Raw genomic sequence first — 22,910 nt, 5'->3', positions numbered from 1 at the left:
TCACCCTGTGTGATGAGCCTTTTGTGATAATGTTCTTCGCCCCGCTCTTCTAACTTCTCACAAGAGATGCTTGGTGTATCTGATTATGAAAGAGAGATTTAGAAGTACCTGTAATCTGGAGATGAAAGAGGAGTCAGACGAGGAGCATGTCAGGAATGTTGAGAGAAAAGCACAGGGAAGCAGAAATGGGCCAAACCTGAAGTGTCATGTGTCGTTTGTGGGCCTCCACCTACACACACACACACACACGCACACACACACACACACACACACACACACACACACAGCTTCAACCCTAACCAATCCGGTAAACATGAGTATGAACTCTATAAATACACAATAGAGTTTGACAGATGTCATCCATACAGTACATCAACATGGATGGATGGACAGACGGACAGACAGACGGACAGACAGACAGACGGACAGACGGACAGACGGACGGACAGAGAGGAATTACAGCTTCTGGTTCTGGCTGCTTGTACTTTTCTAGTCCTACTGATGACTCATATAAACTACCAAGACTGGAATTGATCCCACAACTCTCTGATCGTAAGCCAACTGGACAACCTACAGGACTACATCTACCCCCAGTAGTGAAAGTATTTTTTTTTATTGTTTTGAAGTACTATTCATTCTGTATATATTCATTGTGACACAGACTTTAACCGTCAGGCTTCGTGTGGATAGGAGAACGTCTTTATTTCAGCTTTATAAAATATATTCTTCCCCTGTTTGTCCCCATCTTTATTCCATAAACTGCTCCAGTGGTTTAACTTGCATCACTACCATTTGATCTGCTTTACTTTCCAAAGGACACAGCGTAAAATTGCAGGACCTTGATATTTTCCTTCGTCTCCCATAGGAGCATAATGATGTGGACTCCTTTGTTGAAAGCACCTGTTCTCAGTGTGAATAATAGGCTACATTTCCATCCAGGTTATACCCCCTGAGGGACGCCGGGCCCTCCAACCTCAGACTTGATGGACTGTATCTAGTTGCTCGCTCTGCCAGTGAATGTTCTCACTGACCTTTGGAGCATTCAACATGTCGTGTTTTGATGCTGGCATGAGCTCCGTTTTTGGTAATGATCACATGGGAAGTCAAGATGTATTGATTTAAAGAAATATATTTTAGGATGAATCAAAATAGGATAAAAGAAGCTGTTCCAAATTGGAATAAAAAATAAAAAAGGAATTGTTCAAGTGAAGGCTGTGAAATCTAATTTTCTTCCTAGTCAGGCTTGTCCAAACTTTGGTTTTTAAGGGCCGACCTGATTTGATAATAATGAAACTCAGTTAAGCCCCAGACCTCCTGTGATTTGTCTGGATACAATTAAACAGCCTACAAATACACTCCATTTTAACAAATTCATTTTGTGCACAACAATGAACTGTGAACGCAATTTCATTAAATCAAAGCCACCCAGATTTGAACAAATACTTTTAATAATATTCTCATGCATTTTAGTCAGAGAACTCAGCAAAACGCTCTGTGCTACAGCAGGCTGTGAGTAATCTGTTTTAACCTCACTGTAGGTGACTTAACATTTCTACTAAAAACAAGAGATGATGTCATTTCTTATTGAGAGTAAATTAATTGCTTAAGGTTCAAGTTTGTCCAGAGGTTGTCCAAGATAACCAGAAGTTAGAACAGAGAATACAAATACTCTAGTCAGTTGAAATAGGCAAAAACTGAAAAAGAGAAATGCTAAGAAAAACACATTAAAAGAAATTAATCCAATTGAGCTATAAAAAATATATAATATATATAGCAGCCATAATTGTGAAGTGAAATAGTGTTTCTCAAAGTGGGGGGCGGGCTCCTTTGGCTTATATATATATATATAGTTTTATATATATATATAAAAATTTATACATACACTTATAAAACGTTTTAAAAATTGCTAGTCGGAAACTTTAAAGCTGAACGGAATTATTATGGGCTGTATCTAAAGAAACGCCCATATATGGTAAAAAAGATGGAATAAACATGTCAGAATGAGGTCATTCCTAAAATGATTTCTATTACATGTGTATGGAGAGATCTGTCTGGTTTAATTGGATTCATATTTTTCAAACTGCAGAGATGAACCACATCAGCGCGGCCATCAGCAGTTGGAGGAGAGGACTCAACCAATGCCAGTTTCTTCCTTTTATAAAATGCCCATTCATTACTAGGAAACGTCATGTGTCTTTTTTTATTCTTTTCTCTGTTAATACAGAAAATCCACAGACAGACGTTTACTGCAGGCCATGCACAAACCTGGCCCAGGAACAGACAGACGGTGTGAGGCTGCGTGAGCTCTGTGACCTGCCACGACAGGACACCGGCCAGGGATAAGGCCTCTCCTGCAGGATCAAGGCACCAAATCTCCTCACACTGTAAAGTTATGCTTAAACTCAGATAAGATGCACTCTGGCCGAGGCTGCAGAGAATTTATAGATATTTTAAAGAGCCTTAGCTGCAGCTGAAGGGCCTTGAAGGAGGACTTAGAAGGTTAGGGAAGTGTCGTGATCAGCCTCTCAGCTCACCTAATAACCCTGTCATCAGACCAAGGGCTTTTCCTCCACACCAGCTCGGCTGCTCCCGCTGTTATTTAGGTTCTGTTTGTTCTTTCCAGGATAAAGCAGCAGATGAGATCATCCATCAGGCCACTTTACTTTACCCTCTAATGGGCTCCGATCCCTGACATCTGGAGGTTGCTCCAGCAGTGACGTTAACGTTATTTAGGTCTTTGATTGCGTCTCCGACTTTTTACCGTTGGCTTGAATTGCAATTAGAGCGTGCACTTGAACGCAGATTTATGCATAGAAAAATACACAGGCTGTGCACCTTCTTTACACTTTACTGTGTTCTCAACTATTTTAAGCTGAAGAAGTGAATTTCAAAAATGTGGTTGATGGCATATTTCTGGCATAGTGATTTGCTGTATCCGACTCAACGTCTGCTATATTAGATTCAGTCTACAAATCTAGATTTCTATATTTAAAAAACATTTGCACATAGCTGGTGTAGTTAAGCATATATTAGCTATGCTTAGACTAATGCATTTTGGTCAGATGCTCTTGTTTAATTGATGGCGCATATCAATTAGCTCAGAAGTAGCTAAGCGTTATCCAAAGAACCTAGATGTTTTGCAGGCAAAAGAAAATAACTGTGTAATTTCAACTGAAACAAACAGTGCCTTAAAGAAGCTCAAGAAAAACAACAAAGTAATGAAAAGCATGCAGCTGAAACAAAAACCAGGAGAAGCTTTGTTTTGATAATAACTTACAACAGCAATTCAATTTACTGTAGTCCTCCAGTAATACTTCATAAAAACAATTATTCTTGACTCTTGCAGCATCGTCCCTGCTGCTGGGATGTTTGTTTACTCTGTGTGTTTACACAGGAAATGCTACGACTGGCAGGTGCCAAACATCTTTAGCTGGAAACCGAAAACAGCAAAACTCACGCAGAAAATATGGATGTCAAGTTAGGTCAGAAATTACAATAAGTTACCCCCCAAAAATGTAAATCTATCAGTCACAAACATACTGTTGCTAATTAGCTACATGTCAGCACAAAGGACAGCTATGAAAGTTGACAGAGATTTGTTTCTCGTTCTGGCCCCACACTTCCTTTACAATTGAATATAAAATAATCCCATCAATACTAAGACACAAATCAGGTCAAAGGTGACTGAGTTGACCACAAAGAAAACAAACAAAGAAAACGTAGTTAAAACCAAAGAACCTTTACTGTTATATTTACAGATATTTTTCTCCCGTTGTGAGCTGTGGTTATAAAACTAAATGCTGTGGAACAGTCGCTGGCACCGATGTGGTGATTAACAGCTGAATCATCTCCGACTTGCACGACCTTGGATAGCATTTTTGGGTTTCTGAGCAGAAACGAAGTTCAATAATTCAGCTTCGATTCAACGACATGCTGCAGAAAGAAACGTGTAGGAGAAAAACAAAGAGCGCCTGTGTTATTGAAGCAAACATCACTTTTTTTTACATCTGTTTATTTGTGCTGTTGGACTGGGGCAAAGAAAATGTTGGGATTTAAGAAGACAAACACACATATATATCACATATAGCAGTGTGTGAAGAAGAGGAGATAAGGGGTTTAGGTGCAGGGGGAGGCCGACTCTTTGCTGAAACTCTGACATGGCAGCTCTGGTTTAATCCTGCTAATCCTCTGCTGGCTCAGGGGGTCACTAGGCCTTTGACCTTGCACCGCAACGCACACATTAGACACAAACAGAGCTTTTAGCGATGTCTCACAGTTCAACACTCACACGTCTTCATCGTGACATGCCTCGCAACTCTGTAAATAATTGACTTTTATGGTTTGTTAGAATTTTCTGATAACATTTGTTTGCGTAAAACTGCAAGTTGACTCGGTTAAAATGATTCCGAGGCTAATTAAAAAAGATTACGAGGCCGATTAGCCGGGACCCGCAGGACCTTCTGATACGCGACACACACTCACACGTGTCTGTTGTTTGTCTGTTGAATTCCAATGTAACAGATGATTCTCTCTCTCCAGAAAAACATTTGTTTCACGGTCATTACTTGTGTTATTTTCTGTGTTTGACATCTGCCAGGACTTTCTGGATTAATGAGTGCATTCGTTTTAATAACACAAACTTTTATTTTACTCTTACTCTGTCCAGGTTTGGGTAAATAAAACACGGCTTTCACCACACTGATGCCAACTAGTGTTTCACTGAAGTTGGTTTTATAACCACAGCTCACACCAGGGGGAAATCATCAAACGTGTGTCCATCTTTTAATTAGCACGAACTTAAACAACAACAAAACTACAAAAAAAGCTCAACTAGGAGCTGAAATTGATTCAAAACAAAAACTTAGAATAGTAAAAATAGGCCCCAGTATGCCAAACCAACGGAACTAACCAGCTGATTTAAACAAATCAGATAAGACGGCACAGCTAACCGACTGTGATAAAAACAACTTCCTACCAATAGGTTCTCCCTGTTTTAAATAGCCCCCATGGGGTCACTGGAAATTCAAAATAGGGTCAGAAGCCAATAAAGCCTGGGAACTATTGACCTACAGTACATTTCAAACATCTAGTCCTGACGACCACTCAAGGCACTTTACACTACAGGATCAGCCACCTACCTGTGACATATGACCTACAGTGACTGGAAGTAAACCCACAACCCTCCAAGTGAACAACAAATGCAGAACCTGCTGAGCTACAGCCAGAATTAATTTGATTTGATGATTTTAGCATCTTTTGCTTTAATTTTGACTGTAAATTCCACACAGCTGTACTGTATATTTATAATTCCATAACAAACCGTGACCCCCCTGCCCCCGTCCTCTTGACTTAACTTTTATTCCATCATAGGATAAAAAATAAGGGCAAGTCATTTCTGACCACGGACATGGACTCAGATTGTAATACCATCTGTTTCAGAAAACAATGGCTCATAATGTGTTCAGTCTGGAGGATTGTTCTCATCCTTTGGCAGTGGCTGTGAGCGGTCCCACGGCAAGTGACTGTGAAGTGAGTTAACGCAGGACGAGGACGAGGAGGAGGAGGAGGAAGGTTTTAAATGAAGTCTCCATAAACAACAGCAGAAGGCCAGATTGTTCTTTTTTTCTGAAATGAAGACAAATGTTCCAAAGATGCAGTGTAGTGTGGTGTAGTGTAGTGTAGTGTAGTGTAGTGTAGTGTAGTGTAGTGTTGCATCCCTGACTTTAATGACTGCAGCGTAAATCTGAACACAAACTACAAATGATCAGATTAGTGCATCTGTCACTAATGAGATTTCCATAACTGACTTCTCCTCAAGATTCCAGAAATGATGCAACAGTCATTCTTAACACACACACACACACACACACACACACACACACACACACACACACACACTGCAAATGGGAGCATTATAAAACAAACATGTTTATCTAATAAAGGAGAATGGTTACATTATATAAAGACAGAAATTCATCTTGTTGGGCAAATACTTACTCAATACACCTTGGCAGTGATTCCATACAACTCTGTGAGTGGGATGTGACCCAATTTTTTTTTAATGACCCCCATTGGCCCCTCCTTTTAGTGCTACGTGTACATAAAGTACACACAACAAACTAAGAGGGCCGGGGAAGGATAAAGGCTAGTGCACAAAAAAGAAAAAAAAATCAAAGAATAAAAACCAAAGAATTTAAAACCAGTTACACGAAATGCTGCAATTTGCAGGACGAGTAACTCATTTGTTGACATCACACAGATGTAAGATCACACATACACACATGTTGAATATTTTTCTAATCAAGAAAGTAAGTTTACAGAGTTTCCTCCACAGACATTCTGTTGGTTCTTTGCTGCTGTAATTATGAGTCTAATCTAGTCTGATTGTTCCATCCAGTCAGAACGCGTTGTCGAGAATTCACAGACTGACCAATCCTGCCTCTCCTCAAATCAGCCTACTATAATTAAACACTAAAACGGGATGACAACAGAAATGGTAATAAGTACATGTTAATGAAACCAAATTATGCATCATGATGTGATTAGATTGAAACATTCTTCTGTGCACACGCATGTATAAAACATTAGCCAAATTAGGTCTTTCTTACTATCCGTGGCTACGTATAAGTTGACAATTAAATGTTTTAATTTTGTCTGTCTGCACCCTAATTCCATATCGCAAAATACAGGTGTCTTTTTTATTTGAAATTACAACAGGAAGTGCCACATATTAACTGTTGTTAAAAAACAAACAAAAAACCCTTCCCATCTCTTAATCATCATGAGCTCTTCTACCTCTGATACTCATTTAGGGTTAGACGTTACAGCGTACATTCAGAGACGGCCGGGCCATAAATCCTCCATTGTTACGGGAGGTTACCTTAGCCGAGGCGTGTGTGCTTCTGTGCTCGTGAAAAAAGGGAGAAAGGACTGGTTGCTTTACACTTTTGTTATTCAATACAGAATCACTGATCGTGTTATCGGCAGCTATTCACGCAACACTGGTGTAGCTGCCGGAGAGACAATACATGTTTGTCCTAGAAACGTGGTGTCATCGTGGCAGTGTGTGGTACGGGTGTCCCAGGGCGTTTGTTTGACTGTGAGTCTGCCAGCCACAACTTCAGGTGTGAATCAAAACATTTTCAACCAAACAAAGACGCTCTGCATCACAGATGAAGACACGCTGGTATACTCAGAGCTAATTTCTCTAGTTGTAAATGTGTTTTGAAACACTAGCTGGCATAAAGTGCTGATAAATGGCTCAATCTTCTTCCAGTTACATGACCCTGAAAAGGGATTTTTTTTTGGACTTCTGAGCAACAAAGTAAATAATGTAGCATTTCGACCGCTGGGGTTGATTCCAGTAAGTCGTGGACAGTGCTTAGAAAAACAAGCGATGAAGTCGACCTCTGTCTGTTTGGTTTTCACATTTCACGTGTTGTAAATTTGGACATAGCCTTGTTGGATTTTCATTGACGTCGCATGATTGGCTATTTGTCTCATTACATTCCGGTGGCAGTTCATGTCTTTTATTGGTGTTTCCTGATAGTAAAGTGAATAAAATGCCAGTTGGGATTTCATTATTTTACGGCTTCCTGAACTGGTGCCACTGTCTGTTTATTTTGAAAGGTTAAACCGGAAATTGCCTCTCCTACACGCTGTCAGCCTTGACACGCACTGTTGCTTAGTGTAGAAAACCTGGAGCTGCCGTGTGAGCGCTCTCACACTGAGTGAAGTGATGGGAGTCTACTGTGTTCCTGCGTTGGCTGCTGCTGCTGAAGAAATGCTGCCAATAAATGTTTAGTGATTTTTTTCTAGTTGAAAATTAAACTATTTTAAATATTTTTTTCTGATGTACACGTCGTAGTGAACCAGGAGGTGCTGGAGGAGGTTTAGTGTCCCAGTTGACTAATTCATGTTTGGGAAATTACGCACGGACGGCGCAGCACAGAGCCATGGCACAGGAGTGAGGCGCCTTCGCCAAAATGCCAGCTGACTGGAATATAACTTTCCCACGGCGGTCCTATGGAATATAGTCCGATTTTACACAGCATACATGTTGTGCCATCATCCCACGTGAAAAACAGACACTTTGTCTTCTGCATCATGCTGTCCCTGTGGGTCTACATGATCTACTGCTGTGTGGACTACTGCTCGACGGCGACGAACGTGACCTTCCGCTCCGTGAGTAAAGCCGAGGGCGAGCCAGAAGTTGATAACCAGGGCTCCTCTTTAGGAGCGCCCAGGGACTTGCTGAATAACGAGAACGACTTGGACAGCAGAGGAGACGAGTGGGATGAGGTCAGGGGTGAGGCCAGGGTGTTGGATGATAACTCCCTGTCAGGTTCCCTCAACGAGTCGGAGAGTAAAAAGCTGCCACAGGCGATCATCATCGGGGTGAAGAAGGGAGGAACCCGGGCGCTGCTGGAGTTTCTGCGCCTGCATCCGGACATCAGAGCCGTGGGAGCAGAGCCGCATTTCTTCGACCGCAACTACGACAAAGGGCTGGAGTGGTACAGGTACCGTGTACATCACAGTATTCCACACAGTATCATATCACAGGCGTGGGTTCTGTCAAACAACAGGTAGAACTATGCGCCACTTCTCACGCAACTGATGCGCCACGCGTAACTGAGCCATGGCACGAAGGTGGTTTATGGCAGAATAATACTACTAAGTGTGAAGTATTCACAGGACTAAAAAGTACACACAAATGAAGTAAAGGTATTACAAATAAACAGTAAAGGAAATAGAAATGTTTAAAATAATAGCTGTGACTCCGATGGTAAACATATACTTTTAGTACACACTACGCAAATATTAGTCCTACTATATTCAGGTGTATTCGAGTACGCGCTCCGGCTGCAGTACTAGCGCTTTCTGAGGAACTTGCAGAAGAATATAGTCAAGGTTTTTGTTTATACTCATGATACTGTTTAATGAAGAACCATTCCAGTCAGTACTACTGCAACAAAGCTGAATACGTATAAATTGGTGCACGTAGATTGTGCAATACCACGCCATGGTAGTACTACATTAACTAAAGAGACAACGTTTAAATATTTTACAAACATTTACAAAGTACCTTAGTCACTATTACAGGTGAATCTGAGCTGCTTCATCAACCAAGAGTCATTATTTATTTTAAATTTAAATTCAATTTAAAATAAATTTAAATGCATCTTACTTAATACAAATAAATTTAAACGTGTCTTACTTAATACAAATAAATTTAAATAAATAATGCAAAAAAATAGAAATGGTACTCAGTAAAAAAATTCCTTTCGGAACATTCACTCTATGCTGATGAGAGACCATTTAAATAAGATTAAAAAGTAAAACTAAAGTATGACAGGTGACATTACTCAACAACTAAGACCTGATTAAAAAGAAATGGTTTTTTTTTAGTATTTTATGCAACTCTTTTCCATAGTTCCTTTACCTAGTATTACTGATTTCCTGCTTGTTTGCGTGGCCTTCACTCCACTTTCCTGGAACTTTTACACAAATGTCCTTGAATGTAGCTGTCCTCTGGCTGCCTGACAGAGATGGAGGCAGAAAAACAACTAAATTAAACATGCATAAAACTCTGTTCAAATAAAAGTTTTTGGAATAGGAAGCAGCTATTTGTGTCACGTTGGCATCTCCTGAAGTTTTTTGTATTTTTTTTCTGTCACGGCAGCTGTCGTCTTTGTGCTTAGCCCTTCACAATCAACTCAGCTATTTAGTCACAGCCTGTTCCTTTTAGACAGATTATATTTAAATAAATGAAGAAAAAAACCAACTCTTCTGTCCCACATTTCTACTGTACAAGTGGATTAGAAGTTGATGTTTTACATCCACGGAGCTGCATTGTTAGAAGACGTCTCTGCTTTTTCATCTGTTTGTTTGAGCCACAGATTAACAGCAAATGTCAGTGGTTCAGAGCTGACTCCATTATAAAGCAACCATAGAGGAAGTGAAGCAAAAATTCAAATAGTTCTCCGTTAAGATCCTTTTAGGAATTTCCGGATGGGATGATCACTCTTTAAACGGTGTTTTTGAAAACCTAATGGAATTTTGACACGCAATTTACAAACATGAGCAGGGAATGCGTGTGAGCGATGAGTGATGTCTAAATGAGGGAGTAGCCATGCAGCAAAAAACAAAACGTGAAGATCACACATGGCAGATGTGTATAATTGAGACATGTCAACTTCTCGTCGAGGGGCTTGTATTCCAACCATTAGGAAGCAGAGTTGTTCCTGGTCAAGACGCTAACAGCCACAGCCGTACTCTTCTCTTTTGTTTTTAAATGTGTCAAAGTTCCCTGAATGCACCTGTCACAGACGCCTGGTGTTTCAAAGACAGAAAAAAAAAAAAGTAAAAACCTCTGCTAGTTCTCTGTTTGTTCTTAAATCTCAAAGGAGGTATTTTCTTTTTTCTTTTTATTTATTTTCTTATTTTTTGTAAGCGAACAAGACCAAAGTCATGCTAACCCATTTATCTGTACGGACTTTTAGGTCAGGTTTTATAGCCACCAACCACCACCATCAACTTTGATGATTTTTCATGCTCATATACGTCTCCTTCCACAAACCACAACTAATGGCTTCCACTGCCAGAGAAGAACATTTCATGCATTTTTTTTCATTATAACATACGTGCGTTATTGGGAATTATGAACGGATAATAAATCAAAATAAACTAAGACACACTGTATATAAAGAAAAAAAACACAAGTTGTAGTGCTTCTTATTGTACCTCTCCTGCAGGGGGCGTTATCAGGTGTTTTTTTAACACATTTTCACACATTTAGACTACTAGATAAACAAGTACCCGAAATGAAACATTTAAACCTGGAATCCAACTAAACACCTTAAACGTCTTTACAGATATTGAAAAAACTCAACTTCACTCTAACAGGCTCTGCATGACAACTTAAATGACTGCGGATCACACACTTCATTATGTGATACTGTATGTATTAAACTCCTGCGAATGTGACAGTCTGAAGGGTAGAAAAACATAGAAATCTGATCTGAAATCAGTCCACACTGACGTGTGATCAGATGCAGATTCACATCTCTACGTCTCAAACTTTGAAAGTCTTTCATGCTATCCAGCCATGCTGACCGTCTCTACATAGTGCAGACCTTGGTCAGTTGGGTCAAATCTGGTAGTGAGTCCTCTGCTTAAATACAGGAGGACAGACAAAACCGTAGTCTGAGTAGAAAGTGTGCCGCACCCCTGATATTGTTTTTCCAGTAAACAATCACAGTACATGCAGGTTCACCTACTAAAAAGTAGAAAATGCAAGCTGTGGAAAACCTTCCTACAGATGAACACACCACTATACACTGCTAGTGATCCAATAAAACCATTAGAAGTATTACTTTTGTACAATCCTACAGCCATGTATGCAGATGATCATCCAAAAGTGATCTGTCATCTCTTCATTCTCGGGCAGCTGGGTCTTGTTGAAGTAGAATTTAATTTTTAAACACGTCCAGTGAAATTAAGCTTCATCTTCTGCAACGTCGACCCAGCTAATTAAAACAACTTGGCCTGTGTGGTCTGGGTGAGAGCAGTGATTCCATACAGTGGAGCACCGTGACACCAAGCTGACCATTCATTAACATTTAGGCCAAGTGATGTTCTGGATATTTAAAAAAAAAAACTCATCCAGACGCAGTCTTCTGCCCTCTGACATTTATTAACCTCAGTGTGCGAAAGCCAAAACATGCAGCCAACCAGGTGAAGACATCCGACCATATGTTTCACTTCAGTGGCCCAGACTAATCATGGTGAGCAGGAGAGGGGCAGCGAGGGGCAGTCCTCTGGGTGGGCTTATCAGTTCCTGTGGTGGCATTGAGCTGTGGCCACACCATTTATCTGCGGTGATTGTTGTGTCCATCCTGCTGGAGGTCTGCTGTGTCCATTCTGACAGAGCCCCATAGAGAGCAGAGGCCCCTGCACAGCAAGACGTCTGCCACAATACAACACTTTTTAGCTCAGAAGCAAAAAAAAAGAAAAGGAGAAAAGGGCAGACAATTGTGCACACTTTCTGTCAGCGAACGCAGCAGACAAGTCCCTAAAGCCGTGGGAACAGCCCCGTCCTCAGCCCCGCCTCAGCAAAATTCCAAACTTCCTCCTGTGTTTTTTATTTGCTACAATTTAGCAGCTAAATTATCACAAGATCACATTAAACCCCACCAGGTCCTAATAGGAAGATGTGACTTAATTAACAATTGTCTTTCCCTGCGGAGGCTTCAAATGTGCAGCTTTCTTACCATTTACTGAAAGTGTCAGACATGACGACGGTCTAATTCCCCTGCCACTGGCAACTCAGATGCAGGCCAGTGGCAGATAGAGGGCAGTAAATTTAAAGTGAGCCTTTAGAAAGTGCAACAGTATTATGGAGCTCCATGAAAGGAGGTGCTGAAGAACCCCCGGGGTCTGCATTAACCCTGACAATAAAAGAGGAGACAATTAGTGTGAAACATGTTTTCTCTCCCTTCACTTTGTATGCAAATGTGTTCAGAAGGGTGAAAGTGCCTTTTGACGAGACCCAGCAGGAGTTCGTCAGAAAAGAGCATTCACTGGAACCCGTCCAAGAAAAGACTCCGACACTTGGTTTGAGCTTTTTAGCCCCCAAAATTGACTCCTGGAGATCTTTACGAGCGCAGGAGACGCCTTTCCCAAGATGTGGGTTCGTACGAGTCCAATTGTTGATGTTCTGCAAACTCAACACTTTTAGCTTTTTCGCAAAGACACATGGGAATTGGTGTCGAGAGCTCTTAATAAAACATCTCTCTCTCTCTCTCCTTTAAAGTAATGTGTCAGCAGGCTGACGGGAAAGGCAGCAGCACAGAGGTGTGTAATGAGACGGGGTAATGAAAGAAATCACACATGCTTGATGATGCTTCAAAATGAACTTAAAAAAAAATAAAACATCTAACTTTTATCTGTTGTGTCTGCTGTATGAATTAAATGAGGCCAGCTTTCCTTGAGTACGTCCTCTCAGTTGTCCATGTAATGTGCTCTCTCACCTCCCCCTCCCATCGCTCTGAAGATTGAAGATTTAATTTGCTACAACAACCCCCCGGGCTTTCGCTGGAGGCAATTTGTCAAACCGCAGCACTTATTACAGCATTCAGAAAACACTGAAACAAACCAAGTTCACTCCATTATCTGCCCTCAAGTTGTTGACGTCCTCAGCTCCCTCTCGCCGTGTCTTCAGAGACCACGTCTGGTTTCTGCTGCGTCTTTTTTTTCAGCTGCGCAGAAACCTCCTGACAGCACGTCAGACCGACTTCAGACAGCGTCTATCTGTCTCAGCCATCTCTGTTTGGCTTCTTCAAAGAGCTGTTTGCTTTTGCTGATCCTCTCAGACCGTGTTCATACCTGACATTAACGTGTGTCTCTGCTGATCACCATCTCAGGTGTAACTCTTCAATCCTGGCTTTAAAGTGCGCATCTGCATAAGGCTCGAGTGAAGATCTTATCTGATTAAATTGTACTTTTCTGTAAATACCGCATGCATTTTTGTTGTTATTTTTAACTGGAAACGTCAGCACAGCATTTATTTTGCCTATCTGGATTAAAACAGTCTGGGTTTGTTCCACCGTGGGTTCCAAGCGAACCAAATCAACTCATCTCTGTGGGATTTTTCTTTTTCATTACAGACATGGAGACCAGGCCAGTATACAAAAAAATATATATTAGCTTAAGACTGTAGTATGAAATGTAGGTGGTCTTTTACTGCAGCTTCAGGAAACACGGCTAAAAGAATGCGGCCAGACCACCTTTGAATGTAATAAGAGATTGGATCTCAGTGTGTCATTAGTGTGTCTGGAGCGTGGACCATATAAGAAATGGATGCGGCCATTCGAATGCAAAAGTAATACTTTACAAGTACGCCGAAAGTGCATCACTGTCACTGACAGCAACACAAATGAAGAGAAACCATATGGGAAATAGAACATTTGTATGTCTCTGCCACCATTAATTAGTCAGGGGCCTTTACCATTTAAAAAAAATTCTTCATGTATAGCACGTTAGCATGGTGTAAACACTTTGTGTGTTTGTCAGTTCATAATTCCTTCCAAAACTCTTGTCCCTGGTAAAAACCCACATTAAGTATGGAGTTGTTTTAATAATTTGCAATGTCAGTTGTTGTGCCAAATGTACCATTTAATATTACAACTAAACAGTTCAACCTTGGACTTCGTTCACCACAACACTTTTCTCCACATGCTTCTGGGAGACCTGAGTCAAGTGCTTGCATGGTTCACCCAGGCTCTGATGTTTCCTTCCATTACAAAACTCCTCCATTTTCCACCTTTATGTAGTCCACAAAATAAAAGAAAAAAGAACAAATTGTGAGGGCTGCTGCTCTAGAGTACAGCAATACTTTTACCAAATACCACCCACCTGTCGTGGGTTTGACAAAAGATATGGTCCAAGGACTGGACGTGACCCCCAGACTGCATCTGTCTGAGCGTTAGGAGACATTTATGAATAAATAAAAGACAGATACATTGTCTGCCAGTTGCACCTAACATCTTCCAGATCAGACATGGCTTTACTGAATTTCAAGGCAACATCAGACTTGTACAGTCGCAGTGACTTAGCCCTACTAGCTATGTTAAATTTGTCAACTTTATCCATTTATGTGTTGCCTTTTTTTGGGGGGGTTTGTTTGCCCTTTTCACTCAAATCACCATTACAAAAACAGCACGATTATGTGCAGTGCAGTAGTTCGGTTGGAACACAACACTCCTGACTTCCTGTCCCACATTTGCTAATCACTGACGTGAGGTTCAAATTTTTGACAGACCTCCTCCCTGATTTAAAATACTCTGTTGGACTCTTCAAACAACCAACGGTTGGAGTTTGTGATGTGTTTATACGAGACTGACAGCTGTGTGAAGGAAACTAGCTCACCCTCACCCTCACCCTCACCCTCACCCCTCTACAGGCAGCAGCGGGATGACCCTCGGTTCTGCAGACATCGACTGTAATAACGGAGGATGTGAAAGCACGTTGTTAGAGAATGCTTTAAAGCATCATATAAGAAGCTCCTGAGTGCAGTGCACGATGGCATTGACTTTCACACTAATGATAAGACGGGGCCGCAGTGGCCCCCGAACACCTTGGCTAAAGTTGCTATCTGTGCAGACCTCCGTCTGGAACCTGTCTCCCAGTAAAACAGTCTGATTATAGTAAGTGGCTGCTGCATACCACCGCCTCTCATCCTGTCTCTGAGCAGGGAGAGGATTCCCACAGGCCTGTGGTCTAAGATTAAGACGTCACCCCCCCTCCCTTCCCCCCCGAGCATTTCTGCTTTAAAAAAAGAATTGTAAAAAAATGATTTGATATAAATTGTACCAGAAAGGATGGTCCTGCTTTTCTTTATGACTAGTCTGAAATGTGAACAGTGAGCTAACGTGATAAAACTGCACATTTACACAAAGGCATGAGCAGCTGGTGAACAAGTACGGAGCATCACAGTCCAAATCATGACTCAACAACAGTACGGTAGAGGAGTCCTTGTGCAACAGTGCCGATGGTTAATAGTTGCCCTTTAGCTGCTTATTTCAACATTAAACTCTCCAACCTGATACACTTTTTGCTTCACCAAATTGTTATTGACAATGAGGGAATCTTAGGTCGAGCTGCGCTTAGAGCCAATTAAATACTAAAGACGCACTTTATACATGAAATATTTAAGCATCCAGTAAAACGTGGCACTGGCACACCCTGTAATTTGTCTCTCAAAATGACTGAAATATAGATGCAGATGAGAATGGGTCTCTCAGACAACAGTAACATATGAGAAGTCTGTTCTGGTCTGATTCAAACGTTCATCTGACTGCAGTACCGAGCTGTTGTGACACCCTACCTTTGGACCTGCTGTCCGATAGCAGTGACTATAAACCGCTGCTCCACAGCAGGCAGCTTCGCAGACACACCCTTGACCACTGTACCGTTACATCGAGTTAGACTGCAGAGCGCTCATGGATGTATAACTGTCATCTAGTGCAGCAGCTGAACGAAAAGTTAGACAAAGACCCGAAGGTCAGAGAGGTCAATCCCTGCAGTCTTCATCCCTCAACAGCCAACCATCTAATCCTCTCCTGGCTCCTCCCACTCCTGTTTTATCTTCTAACCAACCTGCACTCTACCTGTTATCTTACCAGCCGTGACGCCCTCCTGGGAGTTTAGTAGGGCGGGTTAGAGGGCACTGGATGTTTACAGTACAGTACAGTACAGTCCAGTACATGCAAGTACCAATGTAGTCAGTGAGTTTATTTGATACCAGCACCTCTGAGTTCCACAGATTATCAATTAGTTATTATTAGATATTATTTAAAAAATGTATTTTAGCTGCGTGTTTCTGATTCTAAGGCCGGCCGGTGACTTTCCAAATCCAGCAGAAGAGGACAGTTAGGACAGTTTAGACAAATTGTACACATAACACACACACACAACACAACATACGAGGATATTCATTATTTTTGGCTGTCATCCGAGATGATTACGACTTTTCACTGAACACCCGTCTACCTGTAGGTCTGTGAGTGGTACTACGGGCCCATCTCTGAGACAGACAGGGGAAAGTGGTGGTTATGGTGGTGGCGGCTGAGCAATTTGACTATAATTTTTTTTTTGTGTCCCTTGAGCCCCGGGGAAGGCCCCCCAGTTGTGTGTATCCAGGAGATACAGCTGATAATTGCAACAGCAGCAACAGCAGCAGCAGCAACAGCAGCAGCAGCTTGTGACACAGTTGTTTGTTTCCTTTACCAATTACCTTGATTAGAGTTTGAGTTTTTTCCACTACATGCAAAAGGTGGCTCCTGCTCTGTGGGGAGAGGGAAGTGGCATAAATGTGTAAAGGGCAGAGTCTATACAGAGAAAGAGGAAAGAGTTGAGAAGACTAAGAAATAAAGTTATAAAAATCTAGCAGCGACCTTGTTTGTTTGTGTGGCATTAACGAGATCCGTGATGTTTACTTCATCGCAATCAGCAAGGCTTTTCTTCTACGGCACTCTGCACTCCGAAATGTGTCGGACCAATTTCTGCACACACAAATTTATGTGATGAAAGCTGCTGTGTTTGAAGAGGAATCTTGAGGCTATTTTTGCAGGCATCAACAGATGGAAGGAAATTGTGGCATCGCTTTAATGTCACGGATCATCTGCTGAAGACAATAATACATAAACATCAATAACCACTGTGGGATAATCCTGTGTTCATTATGATATTTGGTAGAAATGGAGCATAAAGTATGAGGTCTGCGTGGGAACAGCCATCACATGTAAAAACAGAGGGGATATTTCTGGGACGAATACTCCCGAATGGAGGGAGAAGCCAAAATATTATTCCTCAATGTAGTTTTTATGATTTTAAACGTAATCAGATGAAGTAGTAACTGTCGATACGTACAGAATGTTTTTTGTCCGTCAGTGGAAACAACTCATGCCACAGTTGTGAATTAGATGCTAGTGCTGTGACATTTAGTTAATTAATTATCTATTGAATTAGTTGATGACAGTAATTACATTTATTTTAATTTTCTTGCACTCTACGCTCTTTTGGAAGTGAAAAGAAAATCAGCTTCTCAAAAATAAATTTGTTCTAATGCGTCTGCTTTTCTCCGACGGTAAACTGAATATCTGTTTGGAAACAATTGGGTTCTTTCCACATTTTCTTCCCCTGTTCGTTTTCATTTTGCAGACTCACGACCCAATGTTGGGTGACGGCCCTTGTATTGAGAACCCATCCTCGGACCAAACACTCCTCTCTCCCTCTCTCTACTCTTCAAAGTCTCCCACCCAACCAACAGGACAGTGAAGCAGAGCCCCTAATGCTGTAGCGTGTTTGGCTTAGTCCTAATCCTCCTTGGCTCACTTCAGCCATTATCCAGTCAGGCCTGCAGTTAACAAGCTATGTTATGATCAGGCCGAGACGTCCAGGGTCAACAAGAATACGCAGTTATGGAAATATTCAGTCTCAAAGCTTTGCGTTTTTTCCCTCCAAAGGTATCCACCGTCACTTCACGTCTTACCACCAAACACAAACTGCTGGGAAATATGACGAGGATACAGAGCACACGTCCCTGCCATATGTCTGGACATGATATAAGAATCCTTTTGTATACTATATACGATAAAGGTGTGGATGCCTTATCATATGAGGTTATTGAGATTTGAAAAGAGATAGAGATCTTCAGTCGGCTGTGGCTTCAGCAGATAAACGTGTTACTTTTAGGCTTAGAATCTGTCAAGAAATTGTCACCCTTACAGGGTTAAATTTTAAAAGGATTCTCAACTACCAGGCTACCAAAGAAATGGAACGCACTAGATTTGGTGTATCATGTTGCATAATGTTCCTCTGAACCTAATATATGAAACTGTACCGCTCTAATTAATAATCATTGTTTTATGTCTTTTCCAGAGAACTGATGCCAAAGTCGTCGGAGGGCCAGCTGACCATGGAGAAGACCCCCAGCTATTATGTAACCAAGGAAGTCCCTGCTCGGATATACACTATGTCTAAAGACACAAAGCTGATTGTGGTGGTGCGGGATCCCATCACACGAGCCATCTCAGATTACACCCAGACTCGCTCCAAGAAGCCCGACATTCCCTCCTTCGAGAGCCTGACCTTTAAGAACGTGTCAGCAGGTCTGATCGACACCACGTGGAGCGCCGTTCAAATTGGCATGTACGCCAAGCACCTGGAGCGCTGGCTACAGTTCTTTCCTATGGAGCAGCTGCTGTTTGTGAGTGGAGAGCGATTGATAAGCGACCCTGCTGGGGAGATGGCTCGAGTTCAGGACTTTCTCGGGCTGCGCAGGGTAGTGACGGAGAGGCATTTTCACTTCAACCCCGCAAAAGGCTTCCCGTGCCTTAAGAGGCCCGAGGCCAACAGCAAACCACACTGTCTGGGCAAAACCAAAGGCAGGACTCATCCTAATATTGACCCAGAGGTGGTCCAGAAACTGAGGGACTTTTACAAACCCTTTAACAGTAAATTTTACAAGATGACTGGTCATGACTTTGGCTGGGACTGAAATAAGAGACTGAAACGACAGATTCACGCTGGTTCCTTTAGTGTTTTTTAAACCATGCTGGAGACATTGTTATTTAGTGTATATGCAGTATTTGGTGGATATGTAAAAAGTCAGATGTCTATTTTATGATAATTTATTGTTGACTCACTAAGCTGCCTAACCAGGTTTACTTCAGATTATTTCAAATATTTCATTTCGTTTCCATTTCCAGTCTTTTTTCAAAGCACAATATTTTTTACGGGTATTTCAAGCAGGGTCAGTTTTAACCCCCTACCATTTTAAAATGCAATATTTTGGCTTCACTCTATGATGTTTTAATGTAGATGTGACCTTTCCTCCACCTGAAAACTGATAAAGATCCAACCTCCCCAACATCTGTAATATCCCTTTAACATCTGCCTGACCCTCACAGGTCTGTGGAGCCACTTAGTCAGGTCAATACGGGCCACAGCTGATCCAGTGGCTCTTGCCAGGTGGATCAATACGGTAATAGCTCCTAATCATGTCAGTTAGACCTGAGTGATGGCACGCCTGGATCTCTGCAGCACTGCAATAAAACACAGGTCCATTGATCACGTGCAGTTTTGTGTCTGACCCTTAAGCCAACCTCAAGTTAATTTCATAATATACGGTAAATTTCCACTGCAGTGTTTTGACCCGACCGCTATTTATACTGCTTCTACAAAGGAATGTTGGTTGGAATCCAATAGAGTCTCCTGTCACGATGAGTTCTTTGGATGGTTCTTATCCTTTTCCCCCCAAATCCCAGCTTCACAATGTCTAATTATTCACTGCCCTTGTGCAAGGCAACAGTTCCCATGTCAGACTGAAACAGCACACACACACAGAGTGTGTGTGATTCTGTGCAGTCGTTGACACTAGATCTGTAAATGATACACGACAATTTGCATAAATCCAATGCATTTTAAGTTGAGTTCAAACCAACATTCCTTCACTTGGTTCAAGTCTTTACTTTTAGGTTTTAAACGGGGTTGAGTTTTATTCAACCTTCGTGTCAGCTTTTTCAGCAGAGGTCATTTTTTTTAATGGCCCTGTTGTGGAAGCGGCTCTACTATGCTGTACATGTTGCTTTACGAACATGAATCCAAAACAGGTTAGACTGAAAAAGGTGTAGTTCTGTCATTTTTTTAATGGTGCAAGAAATAAATGCTTTATCAAATCTTACTGTGCTGAGTTCAACCTTTGTTCTCTGAAGTTCCTAGGTACAAAAAAAAACAAAACTAAACTGAAAAGGATGGTTGCATCAGAAAGGGGAATTGCACAAAATTTATGTGGTATGAGGAATTAGTTGAGGAAATGTAGTTTTTTGGTAGACTAAAATAATGTACAGATTTCTCTTAATAAAACCAAACTAAAATTAAAATAGCTAAAGTGACTACATTGGGACTAAGACTGAGTTATGGTTCACTCAACAAAACTAATCAGAAGTCACTGTCAAACTAAACACCTTCTTGACCAAGTGATGATGATTTAAATCTCTCATCAACAGAAGCTCATTCAAGGACAGGTTATAGTTATGTGTTTACATTAGTTGTTTATTAACCAAAATGGAGCACAGTTTGTGTCTCGATGTGTCACTCAAAGTGTACAGTGACACAAAACAGCAGGTAGGAGTTTATAGTGACATTAGAGGGCACTATAAACACATGTTTTTTTTTCTTTTTATATTTTTACATTTATTTTTATGTACATTTTACATCTGTGTTTTTGCAGATGTGAGTTGACAGAGTTGCCTTGTTTGACTGTATCTTGAACTTGAAAGTATTAACTCACTGAACATACTGAACCTGTGCCATGTTTCAAAGGCTGCCAAATTACACCTGGATCTGTGAATCCCTGCAGGCGGGGGTTTCATGCTGACTGTATTTCACCATCTTTTACATTAGCGCACCAATTAGCGCAGTCTGCTTAACTACAATCTGCTTTCTCAGCCTCCTGCCGCCACAGGTAAGGGTGGGTTTCGTTGCCATGGCCCCCACAAACAACAAGGGTGTCGGGTGTCTGACGCGGTGGACCAGTGTCGTATTATAAAAAAAAAAAAACACAAGCATTCCTTTATGTCCCTGGGTGACACTGAACACTACGTGCACCACAATATGAAGTAGGGTCAAGTTACGAGGTACTTTTTCCTACACATTATAAACATTGCTATGAAGTATTTTTTTTCCTCTCTTTTTTTCCAACTGAGACCTGAAGCAGCAGCAGCAGCAGCAGCAGCAACATTTCTGTCCCAATGATTATCTGCCTGAGGACAGGATTTGTTCATTTTTTCACAATGGTTAATAATCCATGAAATGTGTATTATCTCCTGCCAATGGCTTGTCATATTTTATCAAGATGCTGCAAGTTATCCCTGCACTCGCCTCATGCAACCAGTTGCATCCACTTGAGCAAAGGTTATTGCATTACTACTAATAATCCACCTTTATTCAAGTCCCCAGAAAAACAGCCAACTATTTACCTGGGCCCGCAACAGATGACGGAGCCCGTCTCTCTGGTGGCACTGCTAACTGTCTGATCGCTCAGGAAGCAACTCCCTTCGCAATTACAGGGATAGAGAAGGACTGCTGTAATTGCTAGGCTCCCAACTGGGGAATAGCTGTTAGTGCACATCCCTCCAGGCTGTTGTAAAGCAGCCTGCTGTTGTTTGAAGGTTGGAGAGACAAGCAAAATAGGCACCTGGCAGCCACGGACATCAAGCAGCTTCGCACATCTACTTGGCAGACACCGCTGAATAAAAGCGAAAGAAAATAACACATCATACAACAGGCGACTGTTGTTTAAAGCCCAGATGTGTACTTAACTCCAGAGAGCCGGCGCAGACAACAGGACGAGCCGTAACCTCAGTGAAATGGAAATGTCGCCGTACAGTGTCAGTGAAAAGCCTTTGTGAGCTGCCAAGACGTCAGTCACGCTGACTAATTTGAGCATGTTTTGCTCTTCCCCCGAGGAAACTACTGTAAGTCATTCATTCACAGCGATTTCATCTCCTGTGTGGGCCCAGTCCTGACAGGACGGTGACTCAGGAATTCTCCTCAGATTCTTTGAAATCATGGCAAAAACAATTAAGTCTTCATGTGACATGAGAATGCAGTTTGTGAGACAGCAGAAGAAGAAATAGGTGTTAAGAGTAAAACCTGCCAGAGCGATGATTATCTACATCAGGGCTGTCAAAGTTATTTTGGTTCAAGGATTACCACCTGATTAGACGTCAAGTGGGCCGAACTAGTACAATCACACTGTAATAAATGAGAAATTACAGTAAGTCCATGTTTTACCCCTTTTGTTTTCATGCAAAGAAGTTTATTAGATAATTATTATTACTTATTCATATTTAATTAAATAATAATAATTTTGCGAAAAATATGTTAAACGTGAAGGATCGTGTGTATTTTGTAAAAATCTATCATAGGGCCAGATTGAACACCCTAACTGGCCCATTTTTTGGCCTGTGGGCCATATGTTTGACACGCCTGATCTAATTCTATACAGACATGCTCGCACACACATAAACATATATACTGCATATGTATACATGTACACATACCCATATATACACATACATACTGTATATATGTTTTTGAGAGAGAGAGAGAGAAAGACAATCATGACTAATTCTGAATGATTAGATTGCATTTTTATCATTCAGCAACAATAAATAATAAATATTTTAAATTCAAATGTCATGACATGTATTACATGTACTGTATTAAAGATAACTTTGGTAAACTGGTACAGTTGCCTTGCCTTCTGGTCTCTAATCTTTTATTCTACACTGGCAAGGGCAAGCATTAATCTGAGACAGTAAAGTTTAAATTGACATTTAAAT

The 22,910-nt window shown here is 41.3% G+C and overlaps 1 protein-coding gene and 1 long non-coding RNA gene across 4 annotated transcripts in view; one reads left to right on the top strand and one right to left on the bottom strand.

The window, feature by feature from the left end:
- The window catches only part of LOC112488421 (uncharacterized), a 30,289-nt gene that overhangs the window by 3,352 nt on the left and 4,027 nt on the right, over window positions 1-22,910 (bottom strand). Inside the window, exons 2-3 of one of the 3 annotated variants that reach the window (XR_003052439.1) lie at window positions 9,443-9,539; window positions 109-229 (exon numbers count right to left, since the gene is read on the bottom strand). This is a non-coding gene — a long non-coding RNA (uncharacterized LOC112488421). Of the gene's footprint in view, window positions 1-108; window positions 230-9,442; window positions 10,150-22,910 lie in introns of those variants that run through there. The other 2 variants (XR_003052437.1, XR_003052438.1) reach the window with 2 other exon arrangements.
- hs3st3b1a (heparan sulfate (glucosamine) 3-O-sulfotransferase 3B1a) lies at window positions 7,477-20,245 on the top strand. Its single transcript, XM_008329512.3, has 2 exons — window positions 7,477-8,519; window positions 18,442-20,245. The coding sequence occupies exons 1-2, from the start codon at window positions 8,026-8,028 to the stop codon at window positions 19,058-19,060; spliced, it is 1,113 nt and encodes a 370-aa protein (XP_008327734.1). The 5' UTR covers window positions 7,477-8,025; the 3' UTR covers window positions 19,061-20,245.

This window comes from Cynoglossus semilaevis, chromosome 17, assembly GCF_000523025.1.
Source record: "Cynoglossus semilaevis isolate Cse_v1.0 chromosome 17, Cse_v1.0, whole genome shotgun sequence".
NCBI lineage: Eukaryota > Metazoa > Chordata > Actinopteri > Pleuronectiformes > Cynoglossidae > Cynoglossus > Cynoglossus semilaevis.
Note: the sequence above shows the minus strand (reverse complement) of the source record. Positions and strands in the feature narration are given on the sequence as shown.

Bases quoted from the DNA above. Each gene is read 5' to 3' on its own strand.
- hs3st3b1a (XM_008329512.3), top strand. From the start codon at position 8,026: ATGGAATATAGTCCGATTTTACACAGCATACATGTTGTGCCATCATCC. The intron at 8,520-18,441 runs GTACCGTGTACA...TGTCTTTTCCAG, and splicing joins AAAGGGCTGGAGTGGTACAG to AGAACTGATGCCAAAGTCGT.